General features: G+C 39.9%; 2 protein-coding genes across 9 annotated transcripts in view; one reads left to right on the top strand and one right to left on the bottom strand.

Moving 5' to 3' along the window:
• The window catches only part of REPS1 (RALBP1 associated Eps domain containing 1), a 62,954-nt gene extending 57,829 nt beyond the window's left edge, over positions 1-5,125 (top strand). For 7 of the 8 annotated variants that reach the window (XM_042810296.1, XM_042810287.1, XM_042810278.1 and 4 more), the window contains 5 exons: positions 325-510; positions 1,320-1,415; positions 1,980-2,128; positions 2,625-2,730; positions 3,816-5,125. In XM_042810296.1, the coding sequence (XP_042666230.1) occupies positions 325-510; positions 1,320-1,415; positions 1,980-2,128; positions 2,625-2,730; positions 3,816-3,884 (606 nt within the window). In that variant the 3' untranslated portion in view covers positions 3,885-5,125. Of the gene's footprint in view, positions 1-324; positions 511-1,319; positions 1,416-1,979; positions 2,129-2,624; positions 2,731-3,815 lie in introns of those variants that run through there. The other variant, XM_042810321.1, reaches the window with a different exon arrangement.
• Positions 5,126-13,681: 8,556 nt separating this feature from the next.
• CCDC28A (coiled-coil domain containing 28A) lies at positions 13,682-19,614 on the bottom strand. The gene is made up of 5 exons (XM_042825116.1): positions 19,144-19,614; positions 16,787-16,950; positions 16,249-16,403; positions 15,426-15,448; positions 13,682-14,420 (listed from the first exon to the last, which is right to left on the bottom strand). The coding sequence occupies exons 1-5, from the start codon at positions 19,299-19,301 to the stop codon at positions 14,366-14,368; spliced, it is 555 nt and encodes a 184-aa protein (XP_042681050.1). The 5' UTR covers positions 19,302-19,614; the 3' UTR covers positions 13,682-14,365.
• Positions 19,615-21,603: the final 1,989 nt, after the last annotated feature.

The following is a 21,603-nucleotide window of genomic DNA, read 5'->3' as shown; positions in this document are numbered from 1 at the left end:
GTTCAGCCAAGCTGCACTGTGGTACAGCAGAAGCATGTGTACTGCCCAGTGAGTCTAACTAGTCCTACTCTGCATGCATCTTTAGTCTCATCCACTAGATGACAGAACATCTGACAGGGCTCCCTTTTTTGTTGACTATTTCACTATTTTTATAACCACACAGAGTGAGCTGTCTTAGGGATGCATTTAGTTTTACTAATAACTAAGTCTGCTAAGAAAGCAGTCTTTAATGCAGTGTCACAAACTGTTGTTTATTGAGAGGCTTTGCATCAGATAACTGCTAAGAGCGTTGTTGCTAAATATTCTTTTTTCCCTTTATTGCAGGGTGCAGGTCCTCATGTGCATCGCCCAGTAGATGCTGATGGCCTAATATCTCATACCAGTACCTCACCTCAACAAATACCAGAACAGCCAAATTTTGCAGACTTCAGCCAGTTTGAGGCATTTGCTGCATCAGGTGTAAACAAGGAGGAAGATGATGAAATTGAAGCACACTCAGAAGCCTTGCAGGTGAGTGAAAATGAAGATGTTGACAACTGTTTAGTAGTACCAACAGTTACGTGATTTTGTTGAAACCACCTTCTGGTTTTTGAACAAGTGGGGATTTTATGTTATTCCAATCCACTGGTAGAAAGAAGTTATATTATGCATTGCTGTGCTTCTTCAGTAACTACCTGGCACTTAGGCAGAAAACTTTATTTTCCTCTCAGTTCTTGATTGTACCTCAAGAATATTTTCTAATTAGATGGAAATAGATGGAAACAAACAATTGTATTTGCGCATTTAAGATTAACACAGGCAAAATTTATATTCTCATAAAAATGGGCTCATTCTTTGCTTCCCAAATGGGTTACCAAATGGTAAGTTTTAAAATAGTCACCCCAGTAAATGAGATGGTTGGCAGGTGTTAAATATCTGCTAAAACCCAAGTAATTTGGTTTTGTTCAGAGCTACCGAACAGATAGCAGAGATGAATAGAGCTTTAACATATTTCTAAATAGATTCAGATGTTTATAGAGCTGCATTTCCTTCCTTATGACAGAGGATGTCCATAAAACTCAGGTTTTTACTACTATGTGCCTTTTCTGTAAGCTGCTTCCAGTCCAGACTGACACGATCAAGATAGTTCTGCTCCAAAGCCTGTATTGTATTGTATTCCAGTCTGTGCCTCTAAAAAATATTTGAACTTGAATTTTAAATGTTGACTGTATCCTTATATCAGAAATGCATCATAATTCTGCACTTTGATTCAACGTTTTCCAACTTGCTGAATCAAATATTTGTTAAGCATTTTCTAAGTGTAGTTTATATTTCTTTAGGTTGAAAAGCCCTCTGATTCTGCAAGTTCTCTTAGAGTTGCCAAAGCAGATGGAAGAGTTGAAGAGAAAGTACCTGCTAATGTCCCCACTAGCGCGGTATGCAACGTACAGGTGGAAAGAGAGCACAGTTCTCATTTATGTGAAATCGCATGGCTCTTGATTTGCTGTGCCAACTTCATGCACCCCCACTCAAACCCTGTTTCCTTAGGTTCAATATGTGCTGGAAATAGGCGAACATTTGGTAAATTCTTGTCATAAGGTTTCTGATTAGCATTACTGTAAGCACATATGCTAAAATATTTAAGATACTTAAAATATCTGAAGTATTAAGGTACTTAGAAGTATTCATGAGTGTGTTTGAAAAGGAGCAAAACTTTTAGAGCAGAGCTTTGTGACGGTAACTTTTTTATGACTTAGATGCAGTTATTGGAGGGGAGGAAAGGGGTTCACTCAGATGTGTGTTTACATCGGTCAGCTTCAGAACTTTTTTTGATCTGTGCAATATGAAGATACAGCTAGATGTTCCTCAAAAAATATGTGGTGGGTTGTAAATTAATTTAGTTAGATAACTGATTCTAGGAGTATGTAACACATGGCACATAATCCAAGTAAAAGAAGCAGTTTCTGAAAATAAATAAGCTGGGTTTTTTTCCCCTTTAGGGTAAAGGCACTACCCCACTTGCTCCACCACCAAAGCCTATTCGCAGAAGATTAAAATCAGAAGATGAACTGAGACCTGAAGCTGAGGAACATACACAGAAAACAGGTGTCATAGCTGCTGTTCTTGCTTCACAGCCATCTATTCCTAGGTAACCCAAGAAGTGTATAAATACATCTGTTATTGGGGAGTTTACTTTTAAACAGCAATGCACGCTTTGTATTCTAGGAATTGCAAACAACTTCAATGTGTTTGAATTAGAATCAGTTAATAATTTAAAGATTTTTATTTTTAAATGAGACAATCCTGAAGCAGCTACTTGTAGACCCTGTAGAGATCTTGAATTTTGGAGTGTGAACTTTTAACTTGCACAGGTGTCACTTTGAGGTAAATGAATGCTGGACTGTATGTTGGGTTTGCAGAGGATTAGTTCTAAGAATTTGAAATGTGCTTCTCATTGTTTCATTGAAACCAAGTATATGTGTCTTCTGCACAGACAAGGGAAGATTAATCAAGCCAGGCAAAAGAGAGAAAATTAACAGTTAAACATTCTGAAAGGTTTCTGTTCATTTGAATGAGAGGGACTGTAAATGAGATGTTCAATTAAGTAATGAAATGACATTAAAATACTGGTATTATATTTGCAGATCGATAGGAAAGGACAAGAAGGCAATTCAGGCATCAATCAGACGCAACAAGGAAACCAACACTGTTTTGGCCAGATTGAACAGTGAACTACAGCAGCAACTAAAGGTAATGTCGTAAACTTTGTTTAAAAAGAAAAAGAACATACCCTGAGAATAATAGCTGATAATAGAATAATATACATTTCTGCAGATCAGTGATGCATAGAGATATACATAGAGGTCAGCAGTTTAAAATATTTAGTTGTTTTCATAGGTATTGTGACAGGCTTTGTGAAATTGTAGGGGATGCTTACGCTATTACTAAACACATTTTTAATGTGTTTGTTTGCTTTCACCTACTTTAAAAATAAAAATACCGAAAAATTAAGTTATCATTAATTCACAGAGCTGATGTCAATTTCAGGTTCTTTGAAAGCAGTGCTGAGAGGAGCAGCTGAAATAACCTGCTGCTTGTGAAGCAAAATTCAAACCTTAAAATCTTCAATTATGAATATTTTTAAATGTATACACATATGTATATGGGATACAAAACATGTAGCTCAATAAGAATTGTTATAGCCATCTATATCTCCGGGTTAGCAATTATCTTACTGGAAATGTAGGCACCATTTTCCTTAACATCTTGTACCATCTTCTTTACCTTATGATATCTAAAACCAAGAGCCAAAGTCATTGAAAAGTTCTTAAAAACAAATGCGATCTAAAGAGGTGTTGTCTCAACTGGAAGATAGGCTGATTTAAAAAACAGTTGGGCATGGCTGTTTGTTACTGGTTGTTAAAGAGTGCATGTCACATAAGAAGAAAAACTGGAAAAAAAGTAAAATTGTTAGTTTCAAATCCTTTATTTCAAATGAGAGTTTACCCATCTGAACATAAGATACTCTCTTTGAAAACATCATAGTTAAATTTGCAACTGGTTTCAAATTTGGTTTGGGGTGATTTGAAAAGAATGAAGAGGTATTGATTGGCTTCACTTCTGAGGAAAACGCTGGGGTTTTTTTTCAGTTAAGAGTACTAACTAGCTAGTGCTAACAGTTCTATTCAGATTTTGGGGAACAGTTCTCCAGATTATACAGAAGATTTGATGTTAGCTCTCAAAACCGGAGCTGACGTTTACCAGTTTTGATCACGTGAGGAAATTTTTAACATCAATTCTCTGTGGACAGTTGGTAGAAAATATTTCTTTTGTAGGATGTTCTTGAAGAGAGAATCTCCCTGGAAGTCCAACTGGAACAACTTCGACCTTTCTCTCACCTCTAAGCCTACTGCCGTTAACTGTGAATTTACTAACTTTGAAAGGGGTATTGGTTTCAAAGCCTATTTAAAAATCCATGCGTCTAGCTCGGTGCACTCTATTCTACATTAAATGTTGTAGTTCTGTTTTGTCAATTTGTCCACTTTTGTATTTAAGTATTTTAATTTCAGTACAGGAAAAAAAAAAGAAAAACCTTTTTCCTTCAATGTGACACTGCCTCTCACATCGTTTTCTGTGGACATCCGTGACCTTTGTTGGACTTGAGTTTGCAGAGTTTGTCGCCAAAATTTCCAACTGGAACTTCATAGTGGTTTCTTTTCTTTCCTGTTGAAACATCTTGCAGAGGAGGATCGCTGATCAGTTGACTTGAAACAACACACGAATTCTTCCTTTGCTGTGGCATTTATTTTAGTGTGCCAGAAAAGAGAAAAAAATCTGTCATCAGCCAATATTACCTCCCAAACTGCCTTCCACAATTTGAAAGATGTTCACAATTCTAGAAAGCCTGCCTCTTTGCAATAAGCCAGTTTAAACAGGTTGTCAGAGTTCTTGCAGGCTGTTCTCAGTATCAACTGGATTTGGTTTCATTTTTCTGTTGTATACATTACAGAGTACCTAAACACGGTTTGCCAGGTGTTCACATTTTATCCATTCATGACCCTGATTCAGCTGCATGCATGTGAAGACTTATGGTACAATTGGTGGTCTCTCAAACAAACCCTTTTCAGACCTTTTTGTGAAGGAGGTGGGTGTAAATCCCTGACATAATAATTGCACATTTCCTAAGCACCACCTGTAATTGCATGTTTCGCACATTACCTTTTAATAACAGATCACATCCACCAGTCTTCACTATAACAAAATGTATTGTCAAGTAATGTGTCAATTCCCAGCCAAAAAAAAACTTTTTTTTTTTTTTAAAAGAACGGTTTGCTTCTTAGGAATTCTGGGATACCGGCCTTATTTCTCTGGCATATAGACAGGCTTCACTATTAACTGAGTTCTCTGAGTGTATCCTGCTATTCAGGTTGATGTACTGTATTAGGATTTGTTGTATATTGTATGATACACACCTTTTGATCTCATATGTAAATTTGCATTAATTGCTGACTAACAGCAGATGTTCTATTTAATGGCTTCTTCTGGCTGTGGGATCATAGATGTTTAACTGCATGGATGTATCTCTGCAGAATCAGAACTAGCAATTGTGTGATTTTTACACCAATAAAACAGCACAATATTTTAATTTTGTTGATTCATCTTTACGTGGGAATTGGAACTCATTCAAATGGGGTGGGGCTTTTTGTAGTTTTGTGGCATGTGTGACAAGATAATTGCATAATCTCTTGACCATTTTCTTTCCCCATGTATCTCCAGCTGTTGGTCAGAAACAATTGACTTCTCTTGGTAGTCTGTGGCTATATTCCTTTTGTATCCTCTCATCAGCAAATTAAATGTAGCTGTTACTTTTAAAAAGTAAATGCTGGTACTGACTTGGGTCAAAGAATTGTATACTTCCCTAGTCTTTATTTTTCTAGTTTGATTTCCTTGAGAGTATTTTTGAAAATTAAAACTGAATGAATTACGTGTTAGAAGTCTTTATCTTCACGGTCTCACTCTTAGATGAAATTCTCTTAACGTGTGCTTCTGTTGTGAAAGGATAGCTCAAATCAGATTTTTTTTTTTTTTTTTGCTGGATATGCAATTTGTTCCCATGAAAATGAGCTATTTCCCTTTTTTGTTATCATCTGCAGACTGATAATTCTTTATTACTAAAATTATTCCAACACTTCAGACAAAGTGTTACAGGTGGCTTATATGTCATCCAACACAGGTATGAAAGCCAAGAGGGTCATAGCTGCATGTAAAGAAGATATTTTCTGCTTCTGTGTAAATGGGTTAAGAAATGGTACCTAAATTGCATTGCGAAGATTACATTTCAACTGCATCTTGAACGCTAATAGATTAAGTGCAAACCTTTGATTGCAAGAAAAAGTAACAGCAAAAAACAAACAACAACAACAACAACAACAGAAAACAGATATAACCAGGGTTATGCAACAGAGGAGAAAAGCAAAACAACCAGAACCTTGAAGGTAATGGATTATTCACATCTGTTGCATTTTGTCAGGTAGCAAGTACACTGTTTGTTAAAAGAATGCAAAGTGGGTCACTTCATTGTAATCAAAATACATTGATTTTAAATCAAGTTTAAATGCATTTTGAAAATAGAGCTGTTTTTATAATAGTGTTTTTTAGTATTAAGCTTATGTTTGTAACAGCAAGATTCATTAACCAAGAGTTTGACATCTTAAGCTAAAGGTTAAAGAGCCTTTTACATTCTAATATGTGTACACAGTCTTCTCGTCTGTATCTTTCTAGCAGAGTGCTCTGTTATGTAGCGTCGTAAGTGAAGAATTTAGCAAGATTCAACATTTTTGTATCTTTCCAACAAGTCTATTTTAAGAGATTTTGTGGTTTATTTTTAATGCATCGTTTAGTACATTTTTTAACCTTTTTTCTTTTTTATCAGAAGGGCTTCTAATTGAAAAATAACTTAGGTTTTAAGAACATCAATGCCAACAGTGCTCAGAAGATACCTCACTAAGTAACGTACTTTACAGCTTTAATACCTTAGGCAATTACTTACTTGTCTTCTCCATTTATTTAATCTTAATCCAACTACTTGATGGCATTATTTATGAACTTAGATTGTAAGTTCTTCGGGGCAAGGAATTATGTACAGTGCAAGAGATGTTCTCTGTACTGCACAAGTGAACGTAGATTATTAAATAGCCGTTAGTATTTAATAACAACATGCATTCCTTAAACACCTGCAAAATGATTTACTTTGGATTATGAGACTGGAGAGGTACCTGCTTTCTCGTTTGATTTGCCTTTTTCTGCTACTGATGTGCCTGTTTCTTCATTCCACCTGCTTTTTCCACCTGCTTTTCAGTTGATTTTTCTCTCCATCGTTCATCTTTGAACTGCAGAGATGATTTCCAAAATGCAAAATAGAAAAGCCACTTTTATTACAGCAGTATGTTTAGGTAGACCCAATTTAAGTCCGGTGTTCTGAGGCTCTTTGTACTTTGCCCCTCACTTTACTTGCAGTTGTTTACTACCTGAGCTGAGGGATCTTTTAATGCTAAAAATGTTGTATGTGGGATAAACTAAAGAAAATAAATTTTCAGCATTGTTTCCTGTGTCTCTGTCCCTTATGAGTGGGCTCTTCTGTGTTTCTGTCTTCTGTTTAGGGCAAAGACGAGTTGAGTTGCTCGTCCTGGATTCATCTATGCTCAGAGTTGATGTTTAAAGGCAATTTTATGTTTTCAAAATAATTTCTACCTGAAAGAAAAAAAGTATCAGAGTTCTCCTGACTGTTTCTAGTTGAACAAAACAGGAAACAGTCTTATTTTCCTCAGTGAGAAATAGCAGTGCAGTGTAGTTTAAGTACTTCATAAAGCAATTCATATGCTGTTGAATATTCAGTTCTACTCTTCAGAACTCCATTTTTAGAGCCATGCAACTTAACTAACATAAGCAGAATTCCAGCATGTTTAGCAATGCAATTGATGAACTAATGGTACAGTTCTCTAGAAATAAAGCACGTGAAAGTCTAATACTTGTTTCTCTATTAAAATTATTTAAATGGTTGTGTTCTGTTAATATTTGTTGAAGTGGAAGCTACTAACTGTAGCTGTTGTATGGGAGCAATGTTAAAAATGTTAATGTTGAAAAATGTCAATGTTAAAAATGTTTGTCAACAGCCAAAGGAGAGTGTATGGTGTTATCCTTGTACATAGTACCAATGGAAAGTACAGACCCTTTTTTCCACTGGTTCCTTTGAAATAACTGCTTTTTGAAATTTGATTATTTCAGGAGAGAGTTTAATACTGACTTACAGGGTTTTTTTCATCTAACATTAAAGATCTGACTGTTTCTCTTTTTGGTTCAAGTAAGACTGCATTTAAACTGACAGAAGAGGTTATGGATGGTTCATGTAGCAGAATGCATTCAATGTATATGTTGCAGTAGGGAACCACACTTGGAATCGGGAATTTCTTCTATGAGGAGCCTGTTGCCTCCTGTATCCATTCAAAAGACAAATAAGAGACTACATCTGAAAGAACAGCTGCCTTCTGAGAAAGGAGACACCAACATCAATGATATACTCCCGGCATACAGTTGGAGGTGGGAGTGGAATGAGTGCTACAACAGTTCCTGTAAATTGTGGACATTTGTGTATATGAACACTTGCTAGGGTCTCCTGAGTGCCAAACATGCCTGATTGGGAATCATTTGTCGTTACTACAGTGTATTCTTACTGAAGTTTTTATGGTTAGCTAATGGGATTAAAAGACTTTACTTCAAGATTGCATACTAGGCTGTTTCAGACTTTGTTGAAAAGGTAGATTTAGTTGTTTGTTTGTTTGTTTTTAAATCAAAGGACAACAGAGGATTGAAGGATTATTTGGTGCTAAAAGTACATGAATCAAAATGATGAACTCATTGAGGCATCTACGCATTCAGCTTTGAATTCGGCTTACATATTCAAAAATAAGAATTTTGTAGGCACCTGCTTAGGAAAAAGTAGCAATTACTCCAGAAATATGTGCATTTCTGTGTCTGTTTTCCTGCTTGTTTTCATCCGCTACGATGTATATAGAAATTTGTATCTCAAAAATGCTTCTCAGGATCCAGGTTTGCTTTTAGTCAAAACCTAAAGAATATGCTGGGAATATACCAATCATGGCAGAGCGAACAGAGGTCTTTTCAAATACTTAACTATATTGGTAATTTAAAAAGGAAAAATCTGCCTTTGTGCTGGAGATTGCGGGAGTGGAAGCTCAGTTTTACTTAAGGTTATAAGGCACAGATCAGAGAAAATCCCTTGATTTCTCCTGTACTTCACCTTGGCAATACAAAGTGCATTCAGCAGCTGCTCTTCAGGAGACACTGTGAATAAGGGTTCCAGTCAGGGGAGATGAAAAGAGGAACACAATGGTATTAGACACAGGAGAATCACCTGACTGAACACTGCGTAAATATTTGTAGCACATCACAGTTGTTAACATGAGAACAGATGTTGTTGTAACTCTAGGCTGTTATTCCCTCCAGGTGCTAAGTAATACTGTTTTACTTGTGTCTTTTTATCTGAAAAAGTTCATTAACCTATCAGCTGAAGTCTATTCCGACTCTCAAACAGCGTTTATTTTATTTTAGCTGATGGCAGCAAAGGTGAACTGGCCTGACCCTACAAAATAATAAATGTCGAGCTGCTTTAACTGTTTATGACCAGTAATGACCTTCCTCCAACCTTCCCTGAGCTCACACTGCTGAGCAGAACACAGTGCAGTGGGGATGGTTCAGTAGGCTGTGCTGGCTACATCACCCCCCCCGACCCCCTTGCCTTGACATTGCTTGCTCCGTGTTTCACAGCACAGGCAAAGCCTCAGCTAATGCAGGCACAGCACCGTGCGAATGCTGGACATTAAAGAAAAAAGTGATCTCCCTGATACTATCCTGCGAGAGAGGAACCATTCTAACGTTTGCATCTTTTTTTTATATTTTCCAAATTCTATGTGGAGACAGTGCTTGCTAAATCATGTTAAAAAGTTGGGTATTAACGAGAAGAACCTGCCTTCCTTGCTCTTCCAAGTGTGTGCCATTATTGCCTTTCCAAGTGATGTGGTAAATATGTTTGAATCTCCCACTGCTGCACCCTGCTGCTATTTGTTAGGCTTCTTGCACTTGGGAGAGACAGCGAAGAGTGAGCAGCATTTTAATTTCTGAGGTTGCAGTCCTGCCAGCCTGATGGTGGTCAGGTTTTGTTGCGCTTTCCAACACGCACTCTGAAATGTTTCTGAAAACCCTCCCCAGAGAGCCTTTGTGGTGGGGGTTCTTTAACTCAGGATCCAGCTCACCAGCACTTTGTTAAATACATTCGTGGAAGTAATGGAGTGTTCTGTTGAAAAATGTTGTGTTTGCTATGGAAGACCTGGCTGTTCTGGAAGAAGGACCGATTCAATAGCTAACAAAGTGATACTTCAGATTTATGAATGTGCACAGTTCAGCTAACCTGTTTGAATATTTTAATAGGTTTAAAAATGGAGAGCTATTTAGTGCTGTCGTCATATGGGAAGCAGGATGTTTAAAATGTTCATGTTTGCTAAGTGCAAATGACTAGTGGTCACTTTCCTTGTATATCCGTACTTCTCACACTTTGATCTCTTCCCAGAGTGGTAAGGCTTTCAAATGTGAGTGACAAAGAGTAATGAATAGATATCAAAATCAGTTATAGACAGCCTTGCCTTAGGAAACGAGTCTATAGTGAACTTCAGATTTCAGTCACGTTCCATGGGTAAAACCCTTGTGGTTTCCATTAAAGCACATTAGATTTTACAACCCATCAACTGCAAGGGCTTCTGGCACAGAAGATGGTGATTACAACTGCCTCAGAAGGCAAAGATGTTAATTCATCAGGATGAAGAAAGAAGCTGAGATCCTCTGTTGAGATCTGTTGTGTTTGTGCACAAAGGCCTCTTCAGGTGAGCACAGACATCTGCATTTTTGATACTTATGTGCAGTGCATTCTGTCACCCTTACTAATTATTGCATTCTGAGAGTCATTTCTGTATTTTGTGTTGAAATTATCTCCTGTATTTTGAACACCTAACAGTTTTCTAAAAAGACCGATTCAATTTGGTTTGTCTGCAAGATCAGAACAGAAGCACCCTTTTATTTCTTCTGAAACGATTCTGAAGAGGCATGGTTTGGCACAGTGTTCTTTTGTTGTTGTTCTGCAAGCTTTTAACAATTTTTAATTACATAATATGGTGTAACAATACAGAGATAATATGCAACAGTCGTAGTTTGAAATTTTTTATTACAAACTAAGTTCATGTAATATTGCGTGCAAAAACAAAGGAGCCAACATGCAACCAACCTGTTAGCCACAGTACAAAATCTTTCTAGAGTGGAATGTACAAATGAAAACAGTGATCTGCGGCTTGTTTGCATTTACTCCAACCATTGGCATAAGGGAACTGTTAGGTCAGGGCTTGAACTGGTGATGGAGCACCTGATGAAGGGTTTGTCTGGCCCAGGGAGCACAGGCAAATTGTTTGCACCTGTGCTCCCCACCTGACCAGAAAGGGTGGATGCAGGGTTGAGTCACCCTGGACTCATATAAGGCCACCCACTAGAGGGAGAGCATCTCCTGGCCCTAGGCTATTTCTTGAGGGGTGCTGCATAGCTAGAAAGTCCTTTTACCAGTTGGGTATGTTCAGCTCTTTCTTCTATATATGGCTATTGGCTTTCCTGTGAATGCTTTGCCTCCTATTGCCAAGAACACGTCAGATGCAGATTTGCTTCTTCATGAGCACAACAATTGGTAAACTGTGACAGTCCCTTGCCATGGGCCAGCTGAAACCTAGGATTGCATTTAGATTGTTCTGCTTTATTGATGCATGTATATTAAAACAACTTTCCATTTACTGTGCAGTTGCTTACTTGGCCTGTCCGATCTCTTGATCCTACTAAGTTTCATACTGCGTGCTGTTTGGTACTTCTAGGAAGTGAACAGAGCATTTGGTATGTATTTGTTCCTATTTAATATTCTCACTGTCTTTTTATAGTGAGTGAGGCTGTCTTTGGTAGGAAATCTCGTGTTCTGTGATGACAACAGAGTGACTGCATGAGGCACAGATCACTGACAGTGAACTTAACCATGCCACCCCTTTTGATGCAGCCCAGGACACAGTTGACCTTCTGGACTGTAAGGACACGCTGCAGGCTTGCGTCCAGCTTTTTCACACCAGCACCCCCAAGTCCTTCTCTGCAAGCTGCTCTCGATGAGTTCTCCCAGTCTGTGATTGCCCAGCCCAACTGCAACACCTTGCACGTGGCCTTGTTGAAACTCATCAGGTTCACATGGGCCCACTTTTCAGGCCTCTCAAGGTCCCTCTGGGTGGCGTCCCTTCCTTCTGTTGTATCAACTGCATTGCTCAGCTTGGCATCATCAGCAAACTCGCTAAGGATGTACTCAATCCTGCTGTCTAAGCTCTTGATGAAGAGCACCAGTCCCAAGACAGGACCCCTGGGAGACTAGATCTCTCTAAGATCATGATCCAATTTTTTAACCAGGTGAGCTTTTTCACCTTTTCAGGCGACCTTGTTCTTATGCCTTTGATTCTTGTACCCTTGCATTTCCATAGTTGTAAAATCAAATGTGTGGAATGCTAGTAGAATCATGCCTTGAAAAAGTTGCCTTTACTTCACACAAGAATTTCCAAACATAACTCTGCAGGGAGACAGCACAGCACATCTTAACAAGCTTGCTCAGAAAAAATAAAATCAGTGGTTATCTGCTTAGGTCAAAACCTAAGCATTATTTTTAGTGTCCTGTTTATCTGCTGAAGAGAAGATCTGCCTAAACACTTTGTTTCACTACTTTTGAAGAAAGAGGCAGTTAATACCAGTGACTTGTCTGAGAAAAGGGGATTTGGAGGAGACATCTTTTTCTTAGTCTTTCTTCTTGACTTCTATTTTCTTTTTTTGGCTCATTGATGTTCAACAGAAGTCTCTTGGAGTAAGGTAATCTAGACTGGCAATGCAGGAAATGGCGTCTCTTTTTGACTATCATTTCCAGTGACCATGCATGTTCCGAGTAGAAAACATTCAAGATTGATACATTTTTATCTCCATAAACAACTCTTCAGGAAACAAGGTAACAGAAAAGAAATTAATTTTCTGCAGCCACTTATGGCTTATAATTTTATAATTGCAAGAGGCTGCCTGCAGATATGTTACACTAAGTAACTCAAGAGCTTAGAAATGTGATCAGTTTGTTACCATGTGAAGACATGCTTAGTCTCCAGGGGCTTTGCTTTCCTCTCCTCCTGAACCAAAGCTAGCAGAGGGAATGTAATTTTGCTTGCTTAAATGCAGCTATAATGATTTCTGCCACCCTAACTAGCATCAGGTCTTAACATCTCTTGAGGTACAAAGCTAAAACTAATGCTGCAAATTTTGCTTGATGTTTTGAAGTATGCAAACACAGGGTGATAGCACTGACAGTGAAAAGTTCCTAGTGAAGAGAAGACAAATAACTAGGGCTCGTTTTGCATGTTATATTCTAGTTCTAAATTGTTCCTCATAACATCAGAACTACATATCCAGTATCAGTCTGAGACCTGGAGGTAGTTTAAGCAGTATGCAAAACCCCTGAAGAATCTTAAAGAAGGAGGTAAATTGTGAAGAGAACAAGAATATCCTAAAGGAAAAGCCTCTTGGGACCGCACTGGCTCACCATTGAGATATGCCTGTTAGATGAGGTAGGAAATACAAGTATTTAAAGCTGGATTTGGAGCCAAAGCCACAGCACACTGGTGTTCAGAAACACTTCCTCTCTTCAGCTTCACAGTGCAGACTTGGTGCTGTGTGTGGAGCTGCAGCTAATGGAATTTTCAACTGTCTTAAAGCTGAAGCATCTTCTCCAGTTTGGTATCTTTTATTCACTGTTGGCTTGCCTACAATGGACAGATGCTTTGTTCTTAAGTAGAAGAATAATGATTTTTACCCTCATACTGTAAGTATGTACAGGATAGAATCTCAGTGTATTACTTAAGAACAACGTAAAAAATCTAAAACCAAAGGCATAGTTTGATGAGTGAAGATAGAAATTCTGGATCTGAAAACAGATTATTTTACACAAATACAGGCTTTTTTCCCCCCTGGCTGTGAATACAATATTAACTTCTACCAGATCATTTGTAATACAGGAACAACTGCAAAATTACACATAAAAGATCTATTGAACAATGACCTTATTCCTGAATGTGATGGAACTTAATTAAATTACATGTATTCTAGCATGCATGCTAATTCTGTTTAGTGACAGAACTAATAATTATTCACAGTAATGAAAACAGTAAACACTGAAAATATTCAGACCATGCAAGAATTCTTAACACAGCTGAATAGATAACTTCTCCAAATAAAATCTTATATATTTTTAAAATGTCTTTATTCACAATAAAATCTCAGTGGCAGCACTGGTCAACAAAACACACTAAACATAGTGTGCAGATTGTCTATGTACTGATCAGAAAGGCAACAACAGCATTACCTTCACAAAATTTGGAGAAATGCTAATGAACTTATGCATCATTTGCAACAATATGAACAATACAGCAGAATAAATTTACTTCTGTGTTTCCCAGTGTTTTCCTATTAAATAAGGCAATGATATGAAGCATACCATCACAACAGCCTGCTTAAGTCTCTAGAGACTGAGTCCTGATGTAATGCAGCACTCAAAGGAATGTGCAAAAGTAAACACCTGGATTTGCACTTTGATTCTTCATTGTGTAAAGTAATAAATAATTAAAAGCTACCAATTCCAGATTCCAGTGGCAAGGAAAAAAATAAACACAAAAGAAAAGCTTATGCGAGAACCCAAACTGAGAAAGCAGTTTCTTCAGCCCGTGGTGCTATTTGGAATATCTTGAGCATCTGCTAAATGTAGTTTTTGGCTGAAGCACGCCATTAAGGAACAACGTTTTCACATATAGATACAATATAAGATAACAACGTTACATTAAGCTATGCTACACTTAGTCCTGTGACAGGCACACACCAGAACAGATTAATTCAATTCTACTGAGTTTTACACTAGCTTTCAACTGTTAATTTTCCTCATTGAGATTTAAGAATCACTTACCTCCAGCTTTGGCTGGCAGATGAATGGGGGGTGGCAGATGAGTTTTATTACTATTGTGTGGTACTTCATTTCATTTGCAATGCTCATGAGATCTAGCCTTGTACAGCTTCTCACAGATACTGCACTGATATTCTCTGTATCTCAAGTCCCATTTAATGCAAACAAAGCATTGTAAAAATCAGAAGTAACTAGACTGAATGCAATGCTCCACACCTGTATGTATTCTCAGCTTATTGAAAACACAACTTCAAATACAAGCTAAGATAATTAGCTTTACCTTTTAATGGGCTAAGAGCATGCACTTGTTACCAAAGCTCAGCTAGGTAATCAATGCAACTGTAGTCCAACTCCAGAAATAACAAATAAGGTTAGCCCAATGTTCACAGTAAGATCAGTGATAATGCTTCTATAGGGGATAAAAGAAAGAAGGAAAAAAAAGGTAATAGAATTCAGCATCAGTGGGACAGAGTGTTTCTGAATAATACAAAAGAATCATGACTGTGTGTGTGTTTGGTCCAGAGTTTCTCAGTGAAAAGACACTGCTGGCTTTGTTATCTACAATCAACGCATTGTCTAAAGCATTGAATTCTAGCTAAATAAATCACTATACAAAAAAAGTCCTGTAATTAAGTGTTAAAATCCAGTAATTTAGATATAGGAGGAACCTAAAATCCAAGCTACATTACGGTACTAATTTTGAAAAAGGGCCATTTTTGAAAAGATTTGTCTCCAAGACAGACACCAGTTACTCAAGAAGTAGGCTGTAACTTATAGTTAATAATTATAATGTGCAATAAGTATATAAGGAAAAGGATACATAGATGAATTCAGTTCTTCCAGCTGCAATATAAATGTTAAAATGATCAGAAATGGCATTTCAGATGCAATGGTGATGCTGATATAATGAAATAAATATATTAAAACAACAATGGAAATCATTAATGGTTTGGGCTGAAATGGATTACTTTCTTGTACAAAACAGACCTGCAATGAATTCTGTAACAACAGAACTAAATCCCAGAATGAAATTTAAATTCACTTTTCTCAAGAAATTTTAACAATTGCAACAGTAACATCTGAAATGTAGTTGTGAATGAGAATTACATTTTAGCAGTTAAGCATGCTACAGCAAGGAGAAAGTGAAAGCGTAGAATATGTAGATCTGAGTTCCTTGCATGGCCTTCCACAGATGTAGGAAGAAGGAAAATGATCATCATTGCAAGGCCAGGTTGGATGGGGCCCTGGGCAGCCTGGTCTTGCATTAAATGGGGAGGTTGGTGGCCCTGCATGTGGCAGGGGGTTGGAGATTCGTGATCCTTGAGGTCTCTTCCAACCCCGGCCATTCTGTGATTCTCCAATCCATAAGCAATCCCTAAAGACACCTGCATCAGACAGTGGAACCAGAATGCTCCACTCACTAAATCAAGCAGTAGTCAACAAAAAGAACACCACAACATAGCATATTTTCTCAAAATGAAGTAAGGCTTGTGTCTTGATTTATTACAAAACTCTGTTTTCCTCAACTGTAAATTTCTTAGGCTGTAGCCTGCGCACAGAATCACTGTCCTTCCACTACTGTTCTATTCCTGAGCCTAAGTCTGGGGACCAAGTTCCGTGTCTCCTGCTTTCTCTGCACTTACATCTGATAGCAGCCTATCCAGATTGGAGTCACTGGCTAGTTTTCTTTTGTCTTCGGGGAGTTCTTCCAGCTCCCCATACAGCTCCAGATTGAGGCGGGCAAGTTTCTCCTGCATGCTCCGCACGTGCTCCATTTGCTCTATGGAACATTCATTTCCTAAGAGGACAAATGACAGCAGTAGAGAAAGGAACCTGAAAGAACAACTGGAAACGTGAAGTCAACAGCTTTTTACATTGGAGAAGATAAATCTGCTGTTCAAATTTATAAGCTTGTTTGCTTTCTAGATTATTTCCTCCTTTTTCATTACTGAAGCTTCTGTCATTCTGTCTGGTGTTATGGTGTCATGAATTTCTGACAGCCACTTAACAGCTTTTTTAGACTATACATTTTACTGGTATGACCTATTAAGATATGTTAAACTTGATTTCATATAGCAGAGGCTAACATTAAACCAGCAGTTTGTCCATATAGCACATTTATTTGCAACTGTTACCATCACGTAAAGGCAACCATTCCATGTAGGCAATTCATGCACTTACCAAATGCTTGAAGTTTGCCAGAGTGGAAGTCATTCAGGAGGCTGAGCAGTCCCCTTTCCATTTCCTGGACATCTGACACATCTGTGAGGAAGGAATGCTGGATTGGTGCTGCCTGTGCCCCTTTTGCTTCTCCTCCTGGAGGTTTAGCTTTCTCTTTTATTACTCTGAAGAAATGAAGTGGTTAAACAATAACATTACTTCCTGCTTTTACTTCCTTTGAGAATCTGAAATGTAGGATAATTTGACAACTGGGCTGTGAAAGGAAAATACATATTTCAATTATTCCATTCAAATTAAAAAATAGATCACAAGTTTGTACTGATAATAAAGAAAAAAATCACTGTCTTGATAGTTTGATACTGTAAAGTAAGGATTTTTTACAGTCTGCTTTCCTTTTAAAGGTAGAAAACATCAAAAAGGCACTCGTACATAATAGCCATCTTAACTTAAAGATTATATTGCAGCATAAACATAAATAAACATGCAATTAATATGGCAACTAAATGCAATTACCAATGAGAAGTGGCACATTCTGTCTTTAGATTGCATCCTATGCTAATGCAGTTCAGATAGGAGGCTGTTTTCATCCCTCATTTGCCCATGCATGTGTGCACATAGCCTTTCTCTCACATTAGACTGAGTGTCTCTGCAGAATCAGGGTGAGCCAGTTCAGAATCTGAGTCATTCCTTCCCATATTTTGAGAATAACAGCTTCTATGTATGTAAATGTCTATATTGCCTAGATGCTGAACTAAGTGATGGCCCAATGGTTATCCATGCTGGTTCATCTCTGGGCAACACGTCACAGAATGGCCAAGGTTGGAAGGGACCTCAAGGATCATGAATCTCCAAAGCCCTGCCACATGCAGGGCCACCAACCTCCCCATTTAATACCAGACCAGGCTGCCCAGGGCCCCATCCAATCTGGCCTTGAACACCTCCAGGGACAGGGCATCCACAACCTCTCTGGGCAGCCTGTTCCAGCACCTCACCACTCTCGTAGAAAGATCTCAACTGAGGTTTACCTTTGGATATTTCTACTTCAGTTTCAGAGTTATAGAAATGTTTGTATGCCAGAAAGACCATCTATTTTTTCCAAATACATCTTAAGTTTAATACAATAGAATACTACTCCCAGGAAAATATTTCATTATATTCTTGCAGATGAAATGAAAGTACCCCTATACCACTACTGTAGCAACAATCCATCCTCACTTTGCTCTGTCAATTACCATTCCCACTTGGAAAGTCTGAGAAATGGTGTGATTACTTGAGCGCTGACATCTTCCAGAGCCTAGAAGCTATTTCCAAAGCAGGTAGAATCTCCAGCCCATACTACAAGAACCACATTGGTAGCACGTTCCAGAAGAGTGATTTGAAGAAGTAAATCAACAATAGTAGCATGTTTTCAGGAAATACAGCTGTTGAATTGGTGTATTATGTGATTAGTTCTTGCTTGCAGAACTATTAATAGCTTTTAGATATTAGAGATGGGCGTGTATATGTTAATTATCTCACGGGTAATTGATGAATCTGTACTATCTGTGGAAATACAGTGGGCTCTGAATCATGTCATCTTTGAAGTGCTTATGATGGAAATATCCCCAGTGTTTCCTGGTGCTTACAGCTCAGTAAATTCCCCTGCCCCCGTCCAGCTAATATTTCACTTTAAAAATTTCACATTACTCATTAATCTACTGTTTCTGCCATGGCCAAGAAATGTATTTTTCTAACATGCAAGAAAATTAACACGCTCGAATGGAAATTCACACAGCATCAATAACACACAAATTATTCCAAAACTGTACTTTCCTAAAAACCAAATGCCTCTGTAAGCACGAGGCCTAAGTGCTATTGCTGTCTCTGACAGCTCCCCAAACAAGAGCATCTCCAAATTCCTATTCCAGCTCATCATGTTCAACTCATGTCCTTCATTTCCTGCTCTACTACCCAGTTCCAATCTTGCAGTCATAAACACTTTTTTTGCTCCTCATACCTGTATGACTGGGGCTCTGCTATCTCCATAGTGATGTACATATTTACCAAATTTTTTCACCCAGTTCTTGTATCTGACCAATCACACCAGACTATCAGATCTCCAACTAAATAATTATCAGTGTGAGCATACGACATTACATAAAATTATACAAAGTGTACAAGAGGAGCACGGCACAGCTTCCTCCTTTGTTTTTAATACAGCAGCATAGTTATTTTTTCAATCTGCTTTGTGAAAGACACGATGCGTTATCTTCACAAGCCCGAACCTCTCGTTTCTCATTCCGTCAGCCTACACACCCTTAAGGCTGCCCTGCACTGGCAGGGCTGTGGCTCATTTCCATCAAGCCTGCAAGGCTTACCGTTTTAGCTTTGGTTTTTGCCCCGGCGGCTGTGGCGCGGGGTTGGAGAATGCGGTGCTTTTGCTGACCGGCACAGAGCTCTTCTTGGAGTTCGCAACCTGCACGGGGTGGGCGGTGGATGACTTGGGGCTTCTCCTCTTGATTTTCCTCTCTTCCATTTCCTCTGACTTACAGCCTGCAGACTGATTTCTTATCCTCCGAAAGGAAGGAAAACGAGGCACAGAAACATCACACTGCACCTCAACGGGGCTTTAGTCCCTTCAAAGCCGAGCAGTCGCTTATTTCTCCAAGCGGGATCCAACAGCCGGGCGCCGCTCCTCTCGTGCAACACCACCTCCTCCAAAGCCCAGGGCAGGACGCATTTAGTCCCAGACCAGAGCCGCACACCCCGCAGCGTCACTCCCGACTGCCTACAGCCACCCCGAAGCACACAGCCCCATCAGCAGCCATCCCCGGCCACCGCTGACCGGCCGCCCCCCCCCCCCCCCCCCCCCCCACCCGGGGGGGGCCCCCCCCCCCCCCCCCCCGGGCCGCGCGCGGACCCCCGGCCCCCCCGGCCCTCACCCCGCCCCCACGGAAGCGGCGAGCTCGGAGCGAGGTCACGTGGTCGCGCGAGGCATCGTGGGAGCCCCGCCTCCTCCGTGGCGGGAAGGAGAACTACCGCTCCCAGAGTGCCCCGCGGCAGGAGCCCGCCAGTACCGGGTGGGGTGGGACGCGCTCCGAGCACTCGTGCGGGCGCTCTGCGCATGCGTGCAGGCGCGAGGGTTGCGAGGCGAGTGGGGTCCGGCGGCCGTTAGCGCAGCGGTGTTGCGAGGGAGGGGTGAGAGGATCGTCAGTGCGGTGTGAGGAGAGCCGCGCTCGGGGCGTGCGGCTGTCCGTGCGCGAACATCTGGTTGCGGGGTTGTCATCTACAGAAACAGAAGAACTGGAACGAGGTTATCTGTGCACGCTTGGTGCTATCTCTCTGCTGTCGCTGCTGGGCTCTTGTCAGTAGCAGGCTCTGTGCTCCTGGGGGCAGCATCGTTTCGCACTAGTCATGCCCTTACAGCCGGGCGAACTCGCCTTGCCCGTAGCGTTTTTAACATCAGTGACGCTCGATGGACGGGGAGGGTCCTTGCTCTGCCATGCAGCTTGATAGGCGCTCCCAGAGCAGTTACTGCGTGAACGTGAATGAAGGGGACCGTGTGGCTGCATTTAATTCGTGCTCTTCTATCTTCTCTGACCTCAGTTCCAACCTTACGTAGCTGTCCTACAGGACTTTAAGTATCAGGGCAGGTGACATTAGCAGGGTGTGCCTGCTGCCCACGGGGTTCCTGAGTTCAGGTCCCAGGATCTGTTTCCTGGTGCTGCCTCCGTTGTAGAGGAGTTCAAACAGTGGCATTTCCGAGGTCTGCTTATCCCGTCAGGGCTCCCTGACATCAGTGGCTTTGCTGAATGCTTTGCACATCCTTCATTGCTATGGTTTGCAGCCTGGCACTGTGACAGTAGGCTTTCTTCTAGAGAAATGAACTTAGCAGCTCATCTTTAAGTTATTTATCAACTTGAATGTCATCTGTTTGCTCTGAGATTTTGGTTTCCAGCTAAGACATGTATTCTGTCTTAGGACAGAATAACTGTATGTTTTCTGGCCAAAACTCTCAGGCATTGTTTACACACCATCTCTGAAGGGTGGCAAAATCTGCATCACTTTGAGTGGAAACATTGCCCGGTGTCTGCTGGTGTTTGCAATGGTGTGTCTCAAAGATATTGGGAAGCTTGACAAGTGCGTAGGTAAGATGTATCCCTGCATCTGTCTCAACTTTATTATCAAAAAACTGGTTCTCTGGTTGTGCACTGATACTGAACCTTCTTCTAGATCTTGAATTTGTTTTGAGGCACCAGTAGCTATAATAGAGCCTCAGCAAGGCTTCCACTGGACGTTGCAGTTGTGAGATTCAGTGGCCACTTTGAGTCTCAGGAGTGGTGCTGCCAAAGGGAGGTTGCATTTGCAGTGACTGCCAGATGAAGGACAGGAACCAGAGGTCATCTGGAGGCAATTCTGTAGTAGTAGTTCCTGAGTAGCTGCATACCGTTTGGATTTGAGATGCTGAATCAGCTCTGATATATTTTCAACAGTTTTGTTGCAAGAGATCTGAATCAGAGATTATTGCTGATAAACTGGAAGTTTACTAATGGAAATGCTGTCTAGGGGGTTTTACATGAAAGCTACATGTCTCATAGGAAAAAAAAGCACACATGAAAAGAAAGAAGGTCTGTAACACTGCAGATACATTAAATAAAAATGTAGCGGTGCAAGACTTAAGGGAAAGGTAGAAAAGCACAAACGTTTACTATCTTTTTGATTCCTTAACAAAAAAGGCTTCTAATATCTGGCTTGGCGTACATGGCAGGAATACAAGAGCTGGCAAAACTCACGTAGGCAGTAATCCAATCATCAGCTCTCTGTTTATGAGGATTACA

The sequence above is a fragment of the Centrocercus urophasianus genome, unplaced genomic scaffold (genome assembly GCF_019232065.1).
Source record: "Centrocercus urophasianus isolate 14NV4802_14NV808 unplaced genomic scaffold, USGS_Curo_1.0 seq_10, whole genome shotgun sequence".
Taxonomy (NCBI): domain Eukaryota; kingdom Metazoa; phylum Chordata; class Aves; order Galliformes; family Phasianidae; genus Centrocercus; species Centrocercus urophasianus.
Note: the sequence above shows the minus strand (reverse complement) of the source record. Positions and strands in the feature narration are given on the sequence as shown.

Bases quoted from the DNA above. Each gene is read 5' to 3' on its own strand.
- CCDC28A (XM_042825116.1), bottom strand. From the start codon at position 19,301: ATGGAAGAGAGGAAAATCAAGAGGAGAAGCCCCAAGTCATCCACCGCC. The intron at 16,404-16,786 runs GTAAGTGCATGA...TTGTCCTCTTAG, and splicing joins TGGCAAACTTCAAGCATTTG to GAAATGAATGTTCCATAGAG. The intron at 14,421-15,425 runs GTATCCTTTTCC...GGCGTGCTTCAG, and splicing joins GAAGAACTGAATTCATCTAT to CCAAAAACTACATTTAGCAG.